The sequence below is a fragment of the Felis catus genome, chromosome B3, assembly GCF_018350175.1.
Source record: "Felis catus isolate Fca126 chromosome B3, F.catus_Fca126_mat1.0, whole genome shotgun sequence".
Lineage (NCBI taxonomy): Eukaryota > Metazoa > Chordata > Mammalia > Carnivora > Felidae > Felis > Felis catus.
The window spans coordinates 37,793,409-37,818,325 of record NC_058373.1 but is presented as its reverse complement, the minus strand read 5'-3'; the positions used below and the strand labels follow the sequence as shown (position 1 = coordinate 37,818,325).

At 40.8% G+C, this 24,917-nt stretch overlaps 2 protein-coding genes and 2 long non-coding RNA genes across 10 annotated transcripts in view; 2 read left to right on the top strand and 2 right to left on the bottom strand.

Annotated features, from left to right (window-relative positions):
* Positions 1–1,766, bottom strand: part of LOC109500617 — a 193,361-nt gene extending 191,595 nt beyond the window's left edge. Inside the window, exon 1 of the long non-coding RNA XR_006600075.1 lies at positions 1,515–1,766. This is a non-coding gene — a long non-coding RNA (uncharacterized LOC109500617). The remainder of the gene's footprint in view (positions 1–1,514) is intronic.
* Positions 1,736–6,718, top strand: CB3H15orf61 (chromosome B3 C15orf61 homolog). The gene is made up of 2 exons (XM_003987072.6): positions 1,736–2,132; positions 6,494–6,718. The coding sequence occupies exons 1-2, from the start codon at positions 1,787–1,789 to the stop codon at positions 6,619–6,621; spliced, it is 474 nt and encodes a 157-aa protein (XP_003987121.4). The 5' UTR covers positions 1,736–1,786; the 3' UTR covers positions 6,622–6,718.
* On the bottom strand, positions 3,466–15,850 carry LOC123386282. Its single transcript, XR_006600077.1, has 2 exons — positions 15,504–15,850; positions 3,466–5,450 (listed from the first exon to the last, which is right to left on the bottom strand). It is a non-coding gene; the product is annotated as an uncharacterized LOC123386282 (long non-coding RNA).
* A 3,902-nt stretch (positions 15,851–19,752) lies between these two features.
* The window catches only part of MAP2K5 (mitogen-activated protein kinase kinase 5), a 277,702-nt gene continuing 272,537 nt past the window's right edge, over positions 19,753–24,917 (top strand). For 2 of the 7 annotated variants that reach the window (XM_019832177.3, XM_019832174.3), the window contains exon 1: positions 19,754–20,451. In XM_019832177.3, coding sequence (XP_019687736.1) covers positions 20,317–20,451 — 135 coding nt within the window. In that variant the 5' untranslated portion in view covers positions 19,754–20,316. Of the gene's footprint in view, positions 20,452–24,917 lie in introns of all 7 variants that reach the window. The other 5 variants (XM_019832175.3, XM_019832176.3, XM_045060701.1 and 2 more) reach the window with 5 other exon arrangements.

Genomic DNA, 24,917 nt, shown 5'->3' with positions numbered 1-24,917 from the left:
CAGCACAGAGCCTGATGCGGGGCTGGAACTCACAAACCGTGAGATCATGACCTGAGCTGAAGTCGGTCCCTCAACCCACTGAGCCACCCAGGTGCCCCATTGTTTATTTATTTTTTAAAGAGAGAGAGAGAGAAAGCATGAGTGGTGGAGGGGCAGAGAGAAAGGGAGACTCGTAATCCAAAGCATCCACCTAATATCTTTTTAAAAAACTTTTATCTAATAGGGAATCCTATAAGGTAAAGTTCAAATTATTTGCAGGACTACAAGGCCCCTCAAAATTTGGCACATGGTAGCAGGTGCTCAATGTTTGCTGAACAAATCAGTAAAAACTGGAAAATGTTGGGGTGCCTGGGTGGCTCAGTTGGTTGAGCGTCCAACTTCTGCTCAGGTCATGATCTCACAGTTTGTGAGTTGGAGCCCGGCATCAGGCTCTGTGCTGCTGGATTGGAGTCTGGAGCTTGTTTTGGATTCGGTGTCTCCCTCTCTGTCTGCCCCTCCCCCTGCTCCCACTCTGTCTCTGTCTCTCTCAAAAATAAATAAAACATTAAAAAAAAAACTATTAAAAAACTGGAAAATGTAAGAACTAGCCACACTATCGTACATCCCAATAGTTGTCACATAGTGCTTATACATGATTCTTTTCTACATACAATGCTTTCCAGACACATCATCTTCTTTACGTATGGTTTCTCCAAAAAAGATGAGTTTAGGACAAACTGGAAGAAATGTTTCTTCAGAAGCACGTGTTCATGGAGCGCCTGGGTGGCTCAGCCGGTTAAGCATACCACTCTTGGTTTCAGCTCAGGTCATGATCTCCTGGTCTCTGGGGTTCAGGCCCTCCCTTTGGGCTCCCACTGGCAGCATGGAGCCTGCTCGGGATTCTCTCTCTGCCTCTCCCTCACCCACGCTGTCTCTGTCTCTGCCAAAATAAATGAACTTAAACAAAAATTTTTTTTAAAGCAGGTGTTTATAATACCTCAAGTGGCTGGGGAGTTTGAGAAAAGGTTTTCCTAAAGTAATAGATTGATAATGGGTGGCTGAGGATTATAAAGGTTTATAACTAAAAGGCTGGTTTGGCAGTCACCAAGCTTTAGTTGGGAAGGAGTGGGGGGGGGGGGGCATCTGGACAATGCACAGAGAGATGTGGGACGTTTTAAAAAATAAACTTTTTATTTCGAAATACGCGAAATAACACTGAACATGACAGCGAAGACCTAAACGTAAAAGTGCTTCCCGACTTCACCAGCCAGTGCAAATCTGGGGGCTTTTGGCCTTTAACTCGCGGTCACCTTCTCAAACATCTCGACAACGCCATCTAAGAATCTCACTTGAGCCCAAAGCTTGGAAGAGAGATCTGGGTGTTAGTTCTGCCACTCACTAGGGTGGTTATTTCTTTTAAGCCTTAAATTTCCTCACACTCCTACCGATAAGCCCCCCAAGACCCCTTCCCCCCCCCCCCCCCCGGGGCCCCAGGGTTGTTAACTACATGAGGTCACACGTGACGATTTAATTACCTCCTCTGCGCCGCTGACCCTTACTCCCAGCGCCGGTCACTGGGCCCGCCCCTCAAGCACCCTCCGCTCCTTCCGCGGGAGGCCGCAAGACCTTCGTGCGCACGCGCCACCGCGCCCCGGGGGGGCCCTCGTGCACTCGCGCGGCGCCCACTGGGCGTCCCCGCCGCTCGCCCCGGGGCGCGGGCGCGCGCCCGCTCTGACGGCTCCGCCCCCAGCGGCGCGCGCCCCACGGCGGCAGAGGGGCGGGGGCGGGGACGCGGGCGAGTCCGGCCATGGAACCCCTGCGGAGGGCTCACGAGGCTGCGCTCCGGCTGCTGCTGTGCCGGCCCTGGGCCTCGGGCGCCGCCTCCCGCCCGAAGCCCCGCGCCTCCGAGGTGCTGACGCGGCACCTGCTACAGCGGCGCCTGCCGCACTGGACCTCCTTCTGCGTGCCCTACAGCGCTGTCCGCAACGACCAGTTCGGCCTCTCGCACTTCAACTGGCCGGTGCAGGGCGCCAACTACCACGTCCTGCGTACCGGCTGCTTCCCTTTCATCAAGTACCACTGCTCCAAGGCCCCCTGGCAGGACCTGGCCGGGCAGGACCGGTTCTTCACGGCGCTCAAGGTCGTCAACCTGGGTGAGTGGCCCGGGTCGGTGAAACACGCCCCGCTGACAATGGGATCACTGTTTGCAAAGCACGCTGACAAACGTCGCTCAGAGGTCGAGACCCCGGCCCAAGGTCAGGCCACGTCAGCGCCGGGGAACCCTGCCTCGGCCCAGCGCAGGCTCTCCCGGGAGCACGGTCTCGGCACGTTGGGTTCGCCCCGCGCTGTTGGGTTTCCCGGACCCTGCCTCCGCGTCTCACCCACTCAGCAGCCTTCCAGGACTGGCCTTGGCCCTGGTCTTTTGTATTCCTACCTCCCCGCCCCCTCCCCCAGCCCCCGGCCCCTACTCCCCAGTAGGTGCTTGTCGGGGCTCAGTAGTTGCTATTGAACCTTTCCCCGGAAAGCGGGGCTTTAGCCTAGGCCTGCGTCTAGGGATCACACTGCGTCACTGATGGGGAGGAGGCGTTCATTCTGTCCACACCTGCTGCAGCTCTTGACTGGGAGGATACTTATATTGGGCAGTCAGAAAGAGGGTGGAAGGAAACGTCCACACTGGACAGTGGCTCTGAAATTGAGAAATGCCTTATTGCATGGCAGGATTCGTTCATGACCATCATTCTCTTGAGTGCATTCATTATTATAAAAACTGCAACTACTTTCTAAGTTTGATTTTCTCTATGTGAAATCCTACCAAGTGCGTTCTACTGAAAGCACTAACGGTTTTCACCAGTCTTATCAGCTTCCTCAGGTGCTAGGCCTAAAAGATATTTAAAAGACTGTACGTCTTTAATATTTCTGTATTTTCATGGGAATATTCTAATTCTGAAAGTATTTACTCTTGCTGGATGTTTATTTTCTTTTGGCTACTGACAGAAGAGGCATGAACATTGACATGGGTATATCTTTTCTAGGTCAGTGAAAAATAGGCCTCAAGATGTTTTGTACCTATTAATAGGTAATATCATATTAATCCAGATTTTAGTAATTCAAAATCTGGACCTAGTAGCTGAACCATGTTACCCAACCAGTTTTTTAAAACCAGAATTAAAGCTAACCTCCTGTGTATCTAAACTGGTATTATATAATCTAATAGCTCATTAAATTTAAACATGGTATTTATGTACTTTTGCTTATAATAACACATATGTCTCTCGTGGGATTTTTGAGCCATTGGTCTACTGGGACTGTCCTGGGTTCACTCCACCAAGAAGATTATTTAGCAATATGTATACCTTTAAAAGTTTGTTTGTTGGCTGATGGACTATATAGAGCATGCCCACTAATTTTGAGGTTGATTCAAAGTTGAAGGGTGAACACACTTAGAAGATTCAATTCAGAATTATTTGGAAAAATTGGAGTGATGACTAGATTCAAGATGAGGTTTATTTTAGCATTTTCAGAATCAGAAGCCATCATTCTTCCCAGCTGGTAAGAGTTACAGGTTAGGAAAAGTATAATTGGAGGATTATAGGTAAACCATGAGCCAAATGCCTTTGAAAGAAAGTTTTCATTTAAAATTTAACACCTTAGGAACACCTTAACCGTTTGGAGCTTTCTTTTGCATATAGATACAAAGAAATCCAAAGAAAATTAGGATACACAGAACATGCTCACACAGAGAAGTGAAACCTTTTGAGGAAAGAAACAACAGTTGTAGTTTTTCTTTTTCTTTTTTTTATGTGGAAGAGAAGGCTGAAGAGTGATGTAATGGTCTTCTGGAAATTCTAAAAATCCTGCCTACGTGGGAATAAGAGTTTTAAGTTAAACAAAAAGGAAAACTTTCTGCTCATGCATGCTTTAATTTGAATTGGCTTTTACTGATACAGGGAATTTTTTCCTGCACTTTTTAAAGAATAGTGTATTCACCAATTCGGCAATGTTTATTTTGTATTTTTGTCTTACGGTAGAGAATTAGATAATAGATTCTTCCCTGTTCTGTGATGTACAAATTGCCCCTGTGGATCATCAAGTACATATTCTCTTAATAAAAATACTTAGGATTTTATTCCTCTTATTCCCTTCTAAATTAATAATTATCAAAGTAATTCATTTTTCCATTTTGTAAATAATAAAGATTTCTCTTTTACCATTTGTTCTCTTTCTCCTCTGTCTTCCCTTCAGTGGAAGCTGACATTTTACTGATGGTTTATCAGTCTGGGTATCCTGCTGGGAAGTAGATTGAGATTTAAGAAAAGCAACTTACCATTGGAATGAATGGGTAATCGGAGACTTGCTAAGAAGTTCTAATTTTTTTTAAGTGCTTAATTTGACAGTGGTTTACCTACTGTTCAGCTGACTCAAAATGAATTATTATGCAAAGAACTGACTTTCATGTTCATTTTGATGTTATGTTTCAGTCTGGGAAAAATTTAATTTCTCACAGAATTTTATAGACTTTATAGCATATGTGCCATAAAATTATTTTTTTTTATGTTTTAATTATGTCAGTGGCAAATCTTCTCATTTGGTGTATTAGCCTGACTGCATTAAATAGACTGCAGGAAAAAAGAAATAGAGAATTTTTGACTCCTGTATCACAACTCTATCCCCTATCAAACAAAATTACTGATAGTGTTTCCTAGCTGTTTCTTAGTGAGAGGTAATGTAGTTATTATTAAACTGGTAATCTTTGATCAGTTCTCCATTTTAGCTGAAAAAATATGGACCATTGATTTGTGTGGTTTTTAAAACGTGCCAATATTTTAACTGGAAACTGATAAGTACGATCAAACAAGATTTCAGTTTCACCAGCCACCCCTTAAATTTATGTCCTTAGCGTTGGTTTAAAAGGCATATCTTATATATAATTTACTGTCAGTTTATTTTAAAAATTAATACTTGTTCCTAGAACCTGTTTTTTTTCTTTCTTACCCCATTGATTTTCAGCTTTAAAGTTGTGATGCCATATTTAATTTTTTATTTCAACTTATCTTTCTATTCTTCACTCATTTCTGCCTGTATGCTTCCCTAACCACACTCCACTTGCCTTTTTTTTTCTGATAAAAGTATTTATAAATAGCTTTATGATGCTAGTTTTTGTGGCTTTTTTGTGACATTCCCTTGAAGCATTTAGAGATTCTTTTGGGTATTACCAAGGCAAAGAAAGCAGTCAAAGATTTCATGGGCATTCCAGGGAACCCTGTGATAGTGACAAACTATGACCCAGTATATTCCTAAAAATAGAGAGGTGCCAGACTGAATGGGCATTTTTTTTTCCTGTTCTCTTGCCAGATAGTGACGCTTCTCCTGATTAGTCTCTGGCATCACAGTGGTTGGAATGCAGCTTCAGGGAATAAGCACAAAGCAGTCCAGTGCACTTACTCAAAGAGAGCGTAACGGCAGATATATTCCTGCAGAAAAATAAGAAACAATTTAGCAATATGATTAGTCCTGAGCATGTGGTTTCCCTATTAGCTGGAAAGAGGGATTTTCCAAATGGGCAGCTTGTCTTTTAAATTGTCTTTTTATGTCCAACTCCTACACGGTAACAATAAAATTAACACTGTGTCGAGCATACAATATTTGCTATTGATTCATATGCCTGTTGGTTTTATACATGTTTTTAATATGTCAGTAGTCATTGAATGTAAATAAGTGCCTTCAAAAAGATAGGAACTGTGAAAGTTTGTTTTGTGTCCACTGTAGTTTCATTTGCATGAGTGCTTAATCCATTATCTCTGGTTAGTAGTAGGCTTAGTTCCATGAATCACAAATGGCAGCTAGTCTCAAATATAACAGCAAGATCTTATCAAATGGAAATACTCCAAAGAAGAAACATGTTGTTGGAATCTACTGAATACCTATTCCAAATAGGTTGAAACAAGGTTGTTTTCAAATCAGCTGTAAAAATACTAATGGGAGTATTTCTCATGGCTGTTATACTAAAATCTTCCTTAGAGTTACGTTTTGCCTTAGGTTTTGAAGACAGCTCTTTGACCCAGTTTCTTTTAAGTTGTACAAAAAATTACTTTAACCATCAGTGTTGCTGTTTAACTTAACACACAGTAAAGTTGACCTAGTAATTTAAGCTCAAGGCCAATAATCAGGAGCATCTACAACGAAATGAATGAATATTCTGTTTATTTGCAAAAAGAATATAAAATTACTTCATAATTACTTGGAAGTAATGAATTAGTGCTTATAAAGTGCTTTGAATTAAAGTTTAAGCCAGCCTTATCTATAGTTTTAAAGATCTCTAGGCTCACATAGTTCCACAAACAGATGAAACTGAGCTCTTAGATAATGAGTCCATCTTCACTCATGTCTGTATTTTTATAACTTTATAATTTGTTGACATTGCTGAAGAGTGCTTTGTGATTTGCACCATGACAAATATACGGATGCGTGATTAATAAGTATTGATGTTCATAAAAACACACCATTTGTTTTCTAGGTATTCCAACTTTATTGTATGGACTTGGCTCCTGGTTATTTGCTAGAGTCACAGAGACTGTGCACACCAGTTATGGACCAATAACAGTTTATTTTCTAAATAAAGAAGATGAAGGTGCCATGTACTGAAGGGTGAGCCTTGGAGAACATAAATATCGGTGGATTTTCTCTTGTGTGTATGTACAATATTTATTTTTGACCCTTTAAAATAAAACTTTTGCAAACACCTTTTTCTTTCTGTGGTGTCTGATTCTTTAAGATGAATCATTGCCCTCAAGAGGCAAAGCTTTTCACACATGGTTATATATTACATACTCAGTTTAGCCAATGGGAACTACAAATGCATGAGGCATACACCATTTTTTTCCCCTAGAATTAGGTTAAATTACAGATAAAAAATGATTACAACCTATATATATTCTATAGTTAGGTATTAACAATTTAAATCAACTCTGAAGAGAAAATAGAGACACCCATACAAAGAAGGACAGGGGAAAACCTTTTATATGACACTGGAAAAAGAAGTAGGGGATTTTAGGATAAAGGTGGAGATAATACCATTGGCAAATCCAAAACTGATGAATTCTAATTGCAATCTGAAATCTAAACTCTTCGGCTGGCAGGATTTTAAATGGGAATGTTTTAAAGCCCTTGTGCCATTTACCTGGATGAGAGGTTCAGGTGTAATGTTGAAATTTCTTATCGTCTAAACCTCCAATACCATACTACTTTGAAAAAAAAAAAATAATGACTCTGGTTAATGTAAATGTAGCAAGATGGATGAAATTAAGACTTATTAAAAGTTAAAATAGCACGCTGATAAAGCTGTAAGAACAATTAAGATCTACAAAGACCCAGAAGAATAAATTTGGTGACTGTTTACAAAAGCAATTAGCTGAAATGGTACATATCCATACACTTATTGGTGATGGGAAATGGGCTGAAATTTTAAAGACCTGATGGCGGTTTTGTGTTAAGATTTTATTAAGTTAATTGCGTTTTTGAAAGCAAAGTCATTTAAAAAAATTTATCCTTGGGGGTAGTTACAAAATACCCAGACGAATGGTAAATTTCAGAAATTTGGAGTAATTTAGGGAGAACTAAGTAGAACTATTTAATTTCTAAACCAATGGGTGTTTAAGATTTATGATCTCTCCCATAATTACAAACATACATTATATATCATTTTATGTTAATGTGTTGCTGATACTCTGCAAGTGTACACATTTTTGTAGCAAAATATTCTATACGATACAATCTAACCAACAACTGGGTGCTTACTTCTGGCAAATCAGTAGAGAAAGTGACTGGAAGTGACTTGAGGTGAAAATACCAGAATGAAGTAATACAAACTGACTTCGTTCAAGGTGGTCATTTTAAATGAGCTACAGAGAGCGAGCTGTTCTTCAAATATATGTAGCATTCACTTGTCTAAAAGCAATTCTAAATAACACTTTAATCAAAGAAGTACCTATGCCCATATATTTAGTCCAGAAGAATATACTTGACACTAGTTAAATGAATGGCTTACACGAAGAAGATAGTGTTACATTAGACTTCATTAATAATAAAACTGACTATTAGCATTTTGCAAGGAAGGCTAGAACTGATTTCCCCTGTAATGGGCAAAGTTAAATAACTATAGCTCATAAGTTTTAAGTCAAATACTGCTCATTCACTGCTGCTGGTCTTGTCAATACTTGCTGTAAAGGTTTGGTCCCAGCACAAGGCTGATAAAATGGTTTTTAATTACCAGACTATAAATACAGCTTTTCAGTAGAGTTGCACTTCTTTTCACACTGGCCTGTTTGATTTCTGATAATTTGTACTGCTGACTCTGCTTACCTGTTTTTCAATAGCTACAGTCAGTGTGACTTCTTGTCCATATGGTGATAGGTAAGTCTCCTTGGAGAAGATCTTTGACAAACTACCCTATTGATCTCTGTAATTCTCTGCTGCTTGCAGCATTAAATAGAGCCTTGATTTCTTGTCTCATGTGCTCACTGTGTAACAATTAAGCAAATGTAATATTTTCTTGTATTACATGAAAATCAATAGACCTCTTGCTCTCATGGAGTTGATCATAGTGAAGGATGAACTCAACGATGGCTAAGGGCATGGTTCAAATATTAAAATATCATTCACTGGATTTATTAAGTCTTACAGTGAACCTTTTAGTCTAAAAATGCTCCCCATTGAACAGTAATGGTTTTTCCTTTAAAGTGGAAAATACATGGAAGCACTGTGGCCTAAAAGGGATAAAGTATAAATGCTGGAAGTCAGGAAATTGATTCTATTTTTAGTATCAGTGCTGTATTACTTTTTGACCTCAAGCTAATACCTCTACTCCTTTGTGTCTTAAGTTTTTTCCACCTGTAATCTGAGAAGACCAAAACAAGAAGGCTTTCTACTTTAAAATGTATCATAAATATGCTCGTAAGCAAATGCCGGTTTTATTTCAGTAAAGGCTGTTTTTGTAATCCTCATTCTTCTGTTCCATATCTATTTGTATGTATGTAAAAGACTTCATTAATCAAAGGACTTAAAAATAAGGTGAGAGGAAGAAAGGGGACACATTGAAGGCATTTTATGGGTGTGCACATGCTGATTACACCTGAGGTTGCAAGCAGGGTTCTGAGCTGACCCTGCTGCCCTTTGGGATATTAGGAATATTCTTAGTTGATGAAACAACCCAAAACAGCTTTTCTGCCAATACTTAACTTCCTTGACGGGATTTTGTCTCAAAAATCAAGCAAAACTATTTTTTAACGAAGATGTGTTTTTGGTATAAAATTTCGTAAATCTTCTATTGTTACTTCTATGCAAATCAATTAGCAAGTATTGGAAGAAATTTCCAGTCAGAATGTTTAGTTCCTGCATAAGCTGTGAACTACTGTAAAGATGCAGTAAGAATTGGGGGCATGAAAGAGGTTGCTAATATAAAAATCCCTAGTTTTTCAGCACTAATGTCTTAACATAGCCAATTGTACAGTTATTTCTTTTATCACACAAATTTGGTCACTAGTATTTTGCTAATTGTTGACTTCAGTAAAAAATCAAAGCAATTTTAATTATTAAAGGCCATATATATTTCTTTTAAAATGTACATTTTGTTTTTTATCATATTTATAGTCACTCAAAACTATAATCAAGAACATGTATAATGCTTCATGAAAATATCTCAATTCTGTTAAATGAGGAATGATGTTTAAATGAGTGGGGTGACCTACAGACAAAGATCTTGGTTTCATTTCATTTAAAAGCTAATGCAGATAACAGAAACCTTATCTAAAGCGGGTAGATCGGGTATCTCCTTTTTTTCAGCACTTACATTCAGACAGTAATGATGTTTGAGGGCATCTTAACCTAAACAAGTACTTAGCATTACATCTCACCTGGGTCAACAGTCTAGGGTATCAAAGTTAAACTGTGTTACTGTAAATTAATGGAAAATGTAACTGCACTTTGCCGAAAGATCAATGTCCAATAAAGGCTGCACAATCAAATCTTGTTGCAATGATTGAGGTCTTTAATTGCCTTTCAAAGATAAGGTGGTAATCAACACAGCTTTAACTGATTTTTTTACTAGTTCAATTACATGCTAATGACTAGTGCCAAGTCAGAATCTTTAACTACTTATACTTATTAAATCTTATGTTAGTAATGAAAAATTACTTTTGCTACACAATCGATAGAACACAAATCTTAATTACTATATTTCACTTTTGTACTATTCTATGTACTTGACAAATGTTTCACAAGAGCTTTCCCAACAATAAGAAGTATTATTAGTAGTGACCATGGTCCACAGAGTATTTTTTCAATATAAATTGGAGAAGAGATGCTGAGGAAATTTTTTTCTTTAAACGAAAATGTGGCTAAAATAGTTTCCGCTGACACAAGTTTGGCCTTCAGCTACTTTTGAGAACTCTGCTCTGCTAATTGAGAATACATTTAATTCAGCTGGGATAACATAAATGTAGATTGTTTTTAGTGTGTTTCTAAAAGTTCAGTTAGTTTTCCAGTAAAGAAATTGATTTCATGTAGAGCCTGCTGTAAAATTCTCCTATTTGGGGAAAGGATAAGTTAGTAAAGGGAAATGAGAAATGAAAAAAAAAAAAAAGATACATTGGATTTCATCAAGATGAAAAATTCTTGTGCTTCAAAGGATACTATCAAAGTGAAAACACAGCTGATGGTATGGGAGAAAATATTTGCAAATCACATATCTGATAGGGGACCTATAGCTAGAATATATAAAGAACTCTTATAACTCAGCAACCCATTTGAAAAATGGATTTGAACAGACATTTCTGCAAATAAGTTCTACAACTTTTGGCTACTAAGCACATGACAAGATATTCAACATTAACTGTTAGGGCAATGCAAATCAAAACCATAATGAGAGGGGCACCTGGGTGGCTCATTCAGTTGAACACCTGGCTCTTGATTTCAGCTCAGGTCATGATCTCACAGTTTGTGGCTTTGAGCCCCATGTTGGGCTCTGCCCTATCAGCGCGAAGCCTGCTTGGGATTCTCTCTTTCTCTCTCTCTGCCCCTCAAAGACAGATGATAACAAATGTTGGCAAGGATGTGGAGAAACTGGAACCTTCATGCATTACTAGTGGGAATGTAAAATGATACAGCCACTTTGGAAAAGTTTGGCAGTTCCTCAAAATATTAAGCATGAAGTTACCATATGACCCAGCAATTCTATTGCGAGGTATATACTCTAGAGAACTGAAAACAAATGTTCACACAAAAACCTGTACACAAATGTTCATAGCAGCATTGTTCATTCTAGCCAAAAAGTGGAAACTACACAAATAGCCACCAACTGAAGAATGAATACATAAAATGTGTCATATTCACATTATTATGGGAATAACTGGAATATTACTCAGTCAAAAAAGAGAATGATACACTGATAGACACCACAGCATTGATGGAGCTTGAAAACATTGTGCTAAGTGAAAGAAGCCAGTCGTAAAGACCACCTATTACATGATGCCATTAATATGAAATGTCCAGAACAAGCAAATCTACCGAGACAAAGAGGATTAGTGATTACCTAGGGATGGGGAGGTTGGGAGGAAATGGGCAGCGACTGTTAATGGGTACGGGGTTTCTTTTTGGGGTAACGAAACTGTTCTAAAATTGATTGTGGTAATGGTTGCATGAGCCCATGACTACACTCAAACCATGGAAATGTACACTTTAAATGGAAGACCGTGTGGCATGTGAATGATCTCTCAATAAAACTGTTAAAAATTTAGTAAAGCGGGGAGGGGAAATGGGCAGTTAGTATTTAATGGCAATATGGTTTCCATTTTGCAAGATGAAAAGAGGTCTAGAGATAGTACTGATGTTTGCACGATAATGTGAATGGTCACGTGACTAGATACTGCTGAACTGTATACTTCAACATGGTTAACATGGTAAACTTGGTGTTCTGTGGACTTTACCACAAATAAAAGTAATTTTTAAAGTTTAGTAAAGGACTTAATATTACTATAATGGAATGTAACTGCATGATTTCTGTAGAAAATAACAGAGTTTAGAAACATGTTAGAGATTAAAAGAGGTAAAACATGCTAACATCATTTTATACTTTGCAGTCTTGGCATTTAAAAATTTTTAATTATGAAACCTACTTTTAATTAAGTAGATGAAATCTCATTTGGGATCATTTTTTGGTAGCATTAAGGATATACTTTTATATCCTTATTATATACTTTTATCCTGAAACTAACACAATGTTGTATGTTATTCTTCAGTATATATAGTATATATAGTATATACAGTGTATTTATACACACATGCATAAAGAAATGTGTTGTTTTAAAAGGATAAGACTGAAGATAAGACCAAAGAAAAGCACGTAAAATGTTAGTAAATGGAAATATCCTCTTTTAGATCCTAGTTGCTGGGTAAAGAATATTAGCTACTACTAGTATGAGGTGTTATATAGTATTGCTTATAGCTATTTTGGTTGCACTTATATCATTTTAAATACAGTTTATGAACATTGTACTACTCCATTATATTATTAATTTATCTTCAGTGATATTTATAGTATCAATTTAAAAGCAGTAAAACTTCATGAAAAGTAGCTTAAACACAAGGATTTTGATAAACAAAAGCTTCCAGTTTTTAAAAGCAAATCATGGAAGCTGTACTTCTTAAAGAAGATGTAAAGTTTTTGTATTGTTGTTGATGATAGAATTATGAACCTTATAAACTCAGTATTTTTTAGTTAACCTAAATACATAAATCTATTTGAATTCATCTTATGAAAAGAGATATGTCATTAGATATATGATCATTATATGCTTTAGTGATTCATGGACCTTGTTACATACATGCTTTGTAATGTATGAATTATTTAGTAAGAAAAATCACAATAATTTTGTTGTTACTCAAAAATTTATGGGTTGGCAGAAACAATTATGCAGCCCCTGAAGCTGGTATGTTAAGGTAACATCATTAACACTATGTAGTATGATTTTTTTAGTAGTTGCTTGACATAACCTTTACTGCTGCTGCTAGAATAGATCAGTAATTCTATAACAATCTGTCTGTAAACAGAACATTGAATTTATTAACCACAAGGTGATTCATTTTACTCTATTTTCATATAAGTGCATAATTTAAAATCAGACCTAAAAAGTGGCCTACCCAAACTCTAAAGGAAGAATATAAAAACATACAAAATGAAAATTAATACTCTCGTAGGTTAAAATTTTTAACTCCATTTAATAAAAGTGGATATTTTCATTTCAAAAAATGTATATGTTTAAGAATTGAATGAAAGTCCATGAAGATAGGAGATTATCCTGTAACCTTTATTTCTTTCTCTCTTTTAACATTCATCCATATTAAGTAGGCTCCACACCCAATGTGGGGCTTGAACTCACAGCTCTGAGATCAAGAGTCACAGGCTCTACCGACTGGACCAGCCCGCACCCACCCCTCTTATAGCCTTTTTTTATTACATATGATATTAACGCCCCCACTGTGAGATGAAACCAAAATTTTAGTTTTTTATGCTTTCAAATTTCCAACATTAAAAGATGAAGGAACCAAGAATTTTAAAGTTTGGATAAAAATCTAAACAGTGTCACCTAATTTTACATTACATTTAAAAATCAAAATTCGGGGCTCCTGGGTGGCTCAGTCAGTTGAGTGGCCGACTTTGGCCCAGGTCATGATCTCATGGTTCGTGGGTTTGAGCCCTGCGTCGGACTCTGTGCTGACTGCTTGGAGCCTGGAACCTGCTTCGAGTTCTGTGTCTCCCTCTCTGTGTTCCTCCCCCACTCATGCTCTATGTCTCTCTCTCTCAAAAATGAATAAACATTAAAAAAATAAATAAATAAATAAGGCTCTTTGTGGAATGAATGTGTGATGATTCAAAATTAAAAAGAAAACTTGTCTTCATCTTTAAGAGTTTTCAGAAAAGGATACTTTAACTGGAGATCCTATGGATTATTTGCAAGAACAGCAACAAGTTTTGAAATACTTCACATGTCATGAATTAACTTACACTCTTATGGATTGTGAAAAAATAAAAGACTGGAATCTTGTTGCATTATCCTTTTGAGGCATTTCATACTGTTTTCTCATACAGAAATGTTGCTATTTTATTTTCTTATTTAATTTTCTTAAATGTTTCTTTTATTCTTTTTTTTAAGTGTTTATTTACTCTTGAGACAATGCGAGAGACAGAGTGCAAGCAGCAGAGGGACAGACAGAGGGAGGCACAGAATCTGAAGTGGGCTCCAGGCTCTGAGCCATTAGCCCAGAGCCCAAAGCAGGGCTCAACCTCACGAACCAAACTGTGAGATCATGACCTGAGCCAAAGTCAGACGCTTAACCGGCTGAGCCACTCAGGCGCCCCTCTTTTATACTTTGAGAGAGAGAGAGAGCACAAACAGGGGAGGGTCAGAGAGAAGATAGGGAGACACAGAATCCAATCCAAAGCAGGCTCCAGTCTCTGAGCTGTCAGCACAGAGCCCGATGCAGGGTTCAAACCCACAAAATGTGGGATCATGAACTGAGCCATTTTTTTATTACGGTAGCCTTTTTTCAACGTTTATTTATTTTTGGGACAGAGAGAAACAGAGCATGAACGGGGGAGGGGCAGAGAGAGAGGGAGACACAGAATCGGAAGCAGGCTCCAGGCTGTGAGTTGTCAGCACAGAGCCCGATGCGGGGCTCGAACTCACGGACCGCGAGATCGTGACCTGGCTGCTGAAGTCGGACGCTTAACCGACTGCGCCACCCAGGCGCCCCGCCTTTTTTATTACGTAAAAAAGCCATCCAGCCGCCTCAAGAAATGTTGCTATTTTAAAGTCAAACGGAATGACATGTAGAAGTAAATGAAGTAAAACATTAAACAGAAAGTACTAGGATCAGTTAGACTTACTCACTTTAAACAGAACTAGAAATAATATGTTAGTAACTAGAAGACAAGAATGTTTTAATTGAGTTGGCCAAACATGGAATAGGTTCCCTCTTGAGGCAGTGAGTCTGTTGTTGGATATGTTCAGAGAGGCTGCATGACCATTCCTTAGGTAGACATGGAGAGAATTCTTGAATTGCGCAGAGGACTACATCGGTGATTTTGTCAGTTTCCTTTAACCCTGAAATTGTATTATCATTCTTGCATGCATGCCTATCTCTGATTCCAAATCATGCTATTTAGTTTGTTTTTTATTGCTGTTCTACTATATGTGTAATACAAAGAACCTTGTTTTAAAGATAAAATATATGGTTTAAGTTCTTGTACCAATACCAGTTAAATGACTGAGAAAAATTAGAGCTTTCTAAATCTTAGTGTCTTCATGTACAGAAGGAGGAGTTTAACTAACACTTACATAGTATTGATTTGTGCCAAGTCCTAGACTAAGCACTCTATACATACTAACTCACTTAATCCTCTCTTAACGGCCCAGTAAGTTTGGCACTGTTTTTATGCCTATTTTTTAGCTGTAGAAATCACGAAGTCTTACCCAAGGTCACACATAGTGAGTGTTCCTCCAGTCCTTGCAATCTGTCTATGGAGTCCGTGGTCGTAACCTACAATGCATAGCCAATTTTGTCACATTATGGATGTGGAAGTATTTGCAAGCTATAAAGTGCCACAAAAATGTGAGATATATTTTGTTAATACAAACAAAATAATACAGATATGTTTAAACAATGAAAAGAAGGAAGTAATAAAGCTTAAGTGATTTGTAGGGACAGCAGCCTACTTTATCTAAAAGAAAATATATTGTGCAGAAATTCAATCTAATGACATTAAAAAAATTTTTTTTTAATGTTTATTTATTTTTGAGAGAGAGAGAGACAGCACACAAGCAGGGGGAGGGCAAAGAAGGAGACAGAATCTGAAGCAAGCTCCAGGGTCTGAGCTGTCAGCACAGCTCCCCATGCGGGGCTCGGACTCACAAACTGCGAGATCATGACCTGAGACAAAGTCAGATGCTTAACTGACTGAGCCATTCAGGCACCCCAACATTTGAACATTTTTTAAATATTTATTTATTTTGAGAGAGAGAGAGCGCACGCACAGGCACGCACACAAGTGGGGGAGGGGCAGAGGGAAGGAGGGACAGAATCCCAAGCAGGCTCCACACCGTCAGCTCAGAGCCTCACAAACTGTGAGATCATTAAATTAATGAATTAATTCATTTTAGAGCATCTAAAATCCGTAGCATCTGGCACATACTAGGTGCTCCGTGACTCTTAAACTGTTGTTTCTGCTTCTGTGCGAGTGCTGGACTTGTCTCACTGTTCTTGTTTTCCTTTCTGACAAAACAGGAGAGAATAACCTTCCCTGTCACGCTTTCAGGGGTTTATCTGTGCTCATTTTTGTTCATGCCTCTTCATGTTCTTTTTTTTTTTTTTTTTTTTTTTTTACAAACTAAAGGATATTAGGCAACATGAAGAAAATGTTTATGGTTTAGTTGTTGTTGCTACTGTAAATTATATAATTATATCCTCTTGCAAGTAATATTCCCAAGACACGATGGCTGGTGTGTTTAGATTTACAGAAAAATTGCAAAGGTAGTACAGACTTCCTTATAAACCCTCATCCCGATTTCTCTGATATTAGCACCTCATGTAACTTAGTTGCCAAAAGGTATCAACACTGGTTCATTCTTGCCAACTGAACTGCAGATTCTGTGCAGATTTCACCAGCTTTTCATTACTGTTCTTTTCCTGTTGCAGGATTCCATTGAGGGCCTCAGACTGCATTCGGTCATCATGTCTTCTCAGTCTTCTCAGGTCTGTGAACAGTTTGTTTTTTATGACCTTGACAGTTTTAAGGAGTACTTGTCAGGTATTATGTAGAATGTCCCTCAATTTCGGTTTGTCCGATGTTTTTCTTATGATTAGATTGGGGTCATGAGTTTGGGGAAGAAGACCACAGAGGTCAAGCGCCCTTCTTACTGCATCATATTAGACAGCACATGATCCCAACATGACTTATTACTGGGGATGTTAACCTTGACCGCTTGGTTAGGGTGGTGTCTGCTAGGTTTCTCCACCGTAAAGTTACTGTTTTCATCCTCTATTTTCATCATGTTCTTTTAAATCAAAATTAATCAACAAATATTTGAGCTTTATACATAAGGGCCCACAGTAGGCCCTGAAGGAGGTAAGTGGAATTCTCGAACACAGGAGGCAATCAGTATTTGCTATAAAATCTGCAGTTCTTTGGGACTCTATAATGATTGTTGTCGCAGTCTTGATGGTGGAAAAGCAAAGGAGCAAGTGAGGCTCAAGACAGGCAGGAGGAGGGGCGCCTGGGTGGCACAGTCGGTTAAGCGTCCGACTTCAGCCAGGTCACGATCTCGCAGTCCGTGAGTTCGAGCCCCGCGTCGGGCTCTGGGCTGATGGCTCGGAGCCTGGAGCCTGTTTCCGATTCTGTCTCTCTCTCTCTCTCTCTCTCTCTCTCTCTCTCTCTCTGCCCCTCCCCCGTTCATGCTCTGTCTCTCTCTGTCCCAAAAATAAATAAAAAAAACGTTGAAAAAAAATTAAAAAAAAAAAAAGACAGGCAGGAGGTGCACAGGGCAGTTGCATTCTTATTCTTCAGTCCACTTTGCCTTCAGAATCCATTCATTCACTCAACAGCTATTATTCAAGTGCCGGCTATGTGCCAGGTACTATTTTAGGTACTAGGGGCATGGCAGTGAATAAAAAAAAACATATATAGTTCCCTCCCCTCATTAAGTTATAGTTTACTGGGGAGACAGGCAAATGAGTAAAACCTGTGACATGTTAGATACGTGCTAGGAGAAAAAGAAACTGGCTTGTATCTATGAATGGAGTGTTTTGGGGACTGGTTTGTAATTGCCATAGTGTGTGCTAAAGGAAGGCTGCAATTAGAAGGTAACGTTTAAGTCAAGACCGGCAGAATGTGCTTTTCCAGGCACGGTGTCCATAGGCACTAATGCAGTCCAGCATTAGGGGCGCCTGTGTGGCTCAGTTGGTTAAGCATCCGACTCTTGGTTTCCACTCAGGTCGCGATCTCATGATCTCACTGTTGGGTTCATGAGCTCAAGCTTCGCCTCAGGCTCTCTGCTGTCAGCACAGAGCCCACTTCAGATCCTCTGCCTTCCTCTCTCTCTGCCTTTCCCTTGCTTGTGCTCTTTCGCTGTCTCTCTCAAAATAAATAAACTTAAAAGAAAAAAAAAATGGTCCAGCAATAGAATTCTAAAACTAGGATTACTGTATGACCCAGCAATTCCACTTTGGGGTATATCTCCATCCAGAAGAATTGAAAGTACAAATTGGGTTGGTTTTCCCCATAGTACTATGAATTAAAAAGCTGTTTTAACAAATAATAGGTTCATAGAAAATCTCCAGTTTTGTGGTCTATATTCTCAAATAATAGGAAATGAACTTTCAATAAAAAAGTACATGGGTACCTTGGGCAAACTGTTTCTTTCTCACAGGACTGCGGTACGGGTGGAAAAGGGCAATTTCAGAATATCTGGAGCATCTGATTAAATGAATTTCTACCTAAGCTATTAATTTACAGTAACTAAAAAAGAGACAATTTATCTCCTATGTGGACTTTTGAATTAAATATAAAAGAAACTCAGGCAGAGAAATATATGCACAAAAATTTTTGGTGTTCTACTTAAACTAACCAACATTTAAATTATTTTTTCTCTTGCATGAATAAATTCTGAGTGTGAGGGGGAGAAATGATCACTCCTCTCCCACCGAATTTAAATAAAATTCAGCACTCAAAAGTAAAGCGACGCGAGCACGTTCATTAGCAGGAGATTATGGCCCAACCTACACAATGCGATTTGTAAACAAACTTTTATATAGAAACCATAGATCAACACAATTATGCATTTTAAAATCTGAGGTTAACAAGGCATTTAAAACAACCGAGGGTTATTGCTACTGCCTGTGATATCACCGATTGTGTAAACATTGCTATCTGGTTGAAATTTTACGGACTAGACCAGATATTTTCTGCAATGATTTAATAAGAGAACAGGATGCCAGTACTCCAGCTGTCCCCTGGCAGTTAAACTCTTCCCTGAATTTTTTTTTTTTTTCTTTTACTGTTGCTTTTAAATGAGGGGGCTGTTTGCTATTTCAGGGCAATCGTGGGGTAAAAGAACAACAAAAAAATCATACACTGTTTGCTCAAGTGGGAGGAAGACTATGATAATTCTGTATCTGTGGAGTGGAAGAAGGGGAAAACAGTGTTGAATTCTTGCCTTACTCTTGATTTGGTGCACAAACCCCGTCAAGGTAAAGGGCTTGACAAAGTAGGTATAAAGGCGAGGCGGAGTTTCGTCTTTCTGGGGCTTCCGCAAACAGTACGCAATTTTAAGACGACAGTTGGGCTGGAGTCCGCCAAAAGCCCAGTTTAGTTTCCTCCTTCGTTTGCTAGATGGTTTCACCCGGCTGCCTTTATCGAGGGTCGCGAGTGGAAAAGAAAGGAGCGTCACTCGGTCGCCGCGGGCGACCACGGGCCGACGGAGACCTCCCGACAGGCCAGCCTAGCCCGGCCCTCGTGCTCGTCTCCGCCCCTCGCGCTCGCTCCTCGGGTCCCGCCCGCCGGGGCGCGCTGGCGGGGCTGGCCGGGAGCTGCCCTCATCCAACATGGCGCCGCGGGAGGCGGGTCCCTCTCTCCGGCTCCCGGGGTTCCGGTGCCGTGCGTTTTGGTTCCGGAGTAACAGTGCCCTCGCCGCGCCTTCCTTCTCCTTTTGCCGCTGCCGCCGCCGCCGCAGCCGGAACGTTCGGCCCGGGGCGGCTGGGGCCGGGCCCGCGTGCGCGCCGCGCCCTCTGACTCGGGGTGGGGAACAGGATTCGCTTCCCGACGGAGGGCCCTCCTCGACTCTCGCTTGGTTTGGCGGCCCCGGGTCTCCTTCCAAACAGCCCCCGACTGAGTCCCCTCCAGTCGGGGACCCTCCCCTCTCCACTAAGGAAGAGTGGACACCTGCCGCTCTGTCTCCCTAAAACGGGGTCATCTCCTCACACCCACACAGACGGCAGGGGGCTTCACGATCCGGTTCGCTCTCTTTCCCAACTCCAGAACCCTCTGACCCCCGTTAGTTTATATTGGCCCCTGCCTCGTGCCCCGTCCACGCTCACAGAGAGGCAGCCCCAACCCCATACAGGCTGGGCCTGGCTTGCTGCCTGCCGGTCCCTTCCAGACCATCCCTCTTCTTCACTCCCCCGACCCCCTGTCCTGTTCCCCTCCGTCCCCTTGTCACCCTTTGGAGCCCTCGCCTAACCAGGATCCAGTGGGTACCTCCTGCCCCAGGATGTGAGCCCCTGTAACCTGTAATGCTGTGGCTGGCCTTTGGCCCCTTCCATGCCATGGAGAACCAGGTGCTGGTGATTCGTATCAAGATTCCAAATAGTGGCGCGGTGGACTGGACAGTGCACTCCGGGCCGCAGTTACTCTTCAGGGATGTGCTGGTGAGTGGTAATCTCAGTGTCCAAAACCCATTGAGGAGGGCGCAGGGATTTGTGGGGTAGTCAGCACCCTGACCGCTGAATCTCAGCCTGGTTGCCCAAGCTAGTGGCCGTGGCCATTGCTGGCCTCCTGTGGGGGCAGTTTTATTGCTTCCACGACAGACATTGATTAATTGCATGGACTGAAGTCTGGCAAATGTGCAGGACCCTGGGGAACTAGAGATGAATCAGATTGAACCCCTGCCCTCAAGGAGCTCGCAGCTGGACTGGGACATACACACAGAAGCATCAACTGGATGCAAAAAGCTGAGTCTAGAAGTTTTTTTTCCCCCAAGTGTTTCTCGGAATGTCCCTGGCCAGATTCCAGCCATGTCTTTCTACAGAGTTCCCTGAACTTGGTGACCAATAGGGAAAGAGAAACTAGGCGACTGGAACTTACCATGTTTCAACAAACCCAAGGTGCCATTGGTTTTAAGATACTATTTTGTGTACCACTCAGAAAGAAAAAAAAAACAAAAACACTGCCTGTTAAACTGTGACATGCTGTGCGTTATACAAAAGCAGCCCAATTTCAGAGATGTTAAAAGTGGAGGAAAAGGTGCATCTGAGAATCAGTGCTGTGTTATTACTCTCAGGATATATTTCAAATAAAGTCATGGAACGTGAGAGCAGAGTGTAACCTCAGCAGTGGTCTGTTGAGACCTCTTATCTTTTTTGAGATAGTTACTGAGGAGTAGTGAGGTGAAACTGTTTTTCCAAAGTAGTGTTGCTCACGAGTGGGGGAGTCAGTACCAGAACTCAGATTTCCTTAGTAATTTTTTTTCATGTGCTGCACTGCCATTTCTCATCTTTTAGCAGACATTTGAGATAGAGTGTATTGTGCCCATTTTATATATTGAATAATTGAGGTATCGGGCAGAACTGACATACCCAGAAGCATGTTGCAGGTACTACATCTATAGCGGAAGTTACCTGCAGAATAAGATGGGGCTGGGTAAAGGTTCTTGGGAGGAGGGAGATCTGTGATGTGATTTTTTTTTTTTTTTTTGGTTGTCGTAGGTGCCACCATCAAAATTTGATTCCTGTATCTATATTTTGAATTCTGGATGTTGCTGACCATCCAGACCATTACAGATTTTCAGGTGTCTGGGCTACGAGTCCAGAGGCTGGAGTGAGCCAGCAGCTTCCAGTCTTGTCCACCAAATGTTACTCTTCTCTTTGTGTCTGGAGTTCGCGCACTCGTGTGCATATAGTTTTCTTCTCGTGACAAAGCCCAGACTTTTTAGCATGGTCCTCTAGGCCCGTCTGGATTGGCTTCTGCCTGCCTGGCACCACACCACACCTCCCCTCCCCTCTCACCACACCCCACGAGCATCCTGTGCTCCAGGTTACATAGAATTAACTTTGGTTCTCCTAGGCTGTCTCCACTCGGTGCTTTTCTTCAGTTAGCCAACTCCTACGTGTCCTTTCAGAGCCCAGCTTCCCTTTTCCTCTACCGTAGTCTTGGTTATGTGCCCCTCCTCTGTGTTCCCACAGCATCGTTTGGGCAAAGCTCACAGGTTTTGTCACAGTTTTATCTCTCTCTTCCAGTAAATGGTGCATTTCCGGAGGAGATGGACATTCATTTTCCCTCTTGCTCGTGCTCCGTAGGACCCTGAAATATTTGTTCAGATATTTCAAAGGGAGCGTTAAAAAAGATGCATGCGGTTATGGTTTTGTGGACAGCCTGCTAGGTTTTGAATCAAAACGTGGGTTTAATGGGGCGACTGGGTGGCTCAGTCAGTTGAGTGTCCAACTCTTCATTTCAGCTCAGGTCATAATCCCAGGGTCGTGAGATCGAGCCCTGCATCAGGCTCTGTGCTGAGCATGAAACCTGCTGCAGATTCTCTCTCTCCCCCTGTGTGCACGCTCTCTCTCTCTCTCTCTCTCTCTCAAAAAAAAGTGAGCTTAATTGCAAGCAGTCTCACTAACTAGACAAGTCTCTCTACCTCTTTTAGCCTCAGTTTCCTTACTTGTAAAATGGGGACAATACCTGCCTTCAAGGCTTGTGAAGATTAACTGAGATCGTGTCTGTGATGAGAAAGGTGTGAGCTTTCTTTCACTTTGCTCATTTGAAATAACAGAAGATATTTAGAACACAGTGATACAGTGTTTACAAACACAAACTCTGGGCCAGATTGCCTGGGTTTAAATTGCAAGCCTTACCAGACTCACTTGGGCAAGTGTCTTTTGTGTCTCAGTTCTTTACCTGTAAAAACAAACAAAAAAAAAAAAAAAAAAAAAAAAAGAGGGGTAGAAGATGAAAATAATGCCCACTTCATAGAGTATGAGGACTACTGGAGTTGATACGTATAAAGCACTTAGAACAATCTGGAATGAGGTAAATGCTCTGTAAGTATTGTTGTTACAACATAAGGGACAGGGCCTGGCTCTTTTGCTTCTTAAGCATCTCTCTATTGTACCTTGGCTCCAGGCTGATTGGCTTTACTTTTTTTTTTTTTTTTTTAACGTTTATTTATTTTTGAGAGAAAGAGACAGAGCATGAGCCGGAAAGGGGCAGAGAGAGAGGGAGACACAGAATCTGAAGCAGGCTCCAGGCTCTGAGCTGTCAGCACAGAGCCCAACGTGGGGCTCGAACCCACAAACTGCGAGATCATGATCTCAGCTGAAGTTGGATGCTTAACTGACTGAGCCACCCAGGCTGACTGGCTTTAAAGTCAACTTTGGACGATCGGTCCTACCATCTAGAGTGCCTTGTGTCCTCACATGTGCCTATGTGCAGGTAAGCCCAGGTGGAGCATGTTTAGAGCCCTGATGAAGGGCTCTTGACAATGGGTGCTGTGCTATCTCCTGTGTTCCTATAGCAGGCTCTACGAACTGCACGTACAGATCCTGGTGGGCACCTGTGATTTCTTCACCAGGGTCACCTCATCTTTTCATCAAAAAATTGTCAAAAAACTGGACACCTGGGTGACTCGGTTGGTTAAGCATCCGACTTCGGCTCAGGTCATGATCTTACAGTTTGTGAGTTCGAGCTCCATATCGGGCTCTCTGCGATTAGCGCAGAGCCCACTTTGGACCCTCTGTCTCCCTTTCTCTGCACCCTCCCTCCAAATAAACATTACAAAAAAAAAAAAAAAACGAAATTGTCAAAAACCGACAGCTATATCAGCATCTTTGGCTTGGAACCTTAAAATTTAAAGCCAAATGAAATCTGGAAGCATCCCCCTCACCTCATGTAACTCTCTTCTCCCCGGTTTTCAAATTCGGAAGTGTGAACCCCAGAGGGGGAAAATGCTAAAGCCACACAGCTCGTTTTTGGTAGGACCAGACACAGAAGCCAGAAGCAGTTTGTGGTCACTGAGTCATCTGTATCTGAGAGTGTTTTGTACCTGAGGTTGTAGTCGAGGGCTCTCGTCACTGCTCTGTCAAATAGCTGGGAGACCTTGGACAAGGAAGGCACTTAGCCTCTCTGGGCCTGTGTCTGGGTCTGAATAATTCGGGACTGGCTGCAGGGTGAAGTAGGCCTAGCTGGTCTTCAAGGGCAGAGACATTTGATTATCTGTTTTTCAGCTTTCTGTGTTCTTTTCCTTGTAGACACAATCTCCGGTTTGGGGAAAATTGTGCAGGAGATCGCAATAGTGGTGCAAGAGAATGTTCCCCCTCTTCCTCTTGGTATTTGAATCCGGTCTCCCAAGTCCCAGCTCAGATTTCCTCTCATCTGTGAAGTTTTTACCTAGACTGAGCCTGTGATTTTTTTTCTGCCTCCTGAGTTAGCAAATACTGTATTTATGCCTTTTGCCTGGCTCTTATCAGCCTGTAAGTGCGCTGTATCGTTATTCTTTTAGGTTTGTCTTTATCTGAGTGACCAGACTATAATCTTCCTAAATCTTACTCTTCTGTAGCCTACAGCTTTGTGATCTTTATGCTCCTGGCATGCGTAGATGCTTAATTATACTTTTGGTCCATCATATATTTGATTGATATATTAAAAGCATGGAGAAGAAAATGACCAAGAAATGATCACCATTACAATATTTAAATTTAAATTTTCTTTTGGAAACTTCTTTAGGTAAATGTTATGTTGTGAATAAGACAGGGCTTTTTCTTTTTTCCTGGAAATAAGTCACTTAAAATATAAATGTAAAATATACATAGAATTATTAAATATGTCCTGGTTAGAAATGACCAGTAGGTATTAACTAATTTTGAAACTTTTCAACTCTTCAGCATTATGATAAGCCCCACCTTATTTGCTTTAACAGAATGATATGGCTGGTTGTGTTCACATGATCCCTCAAGCAAGTTTGCTTTTTTTTTTTTTTTACTCTTTTTCCCCACATGAGGTGTAAAGCCTATGTGACTCCTTGTTTATGGTGATGGGCAAAAGGGGCCACTGCTGCCCCCCAAGGTTTTCAGCTAGTTATTAGAAATTTGCTGTTTGATGGGATCTGCTGTTCATAAGTAGG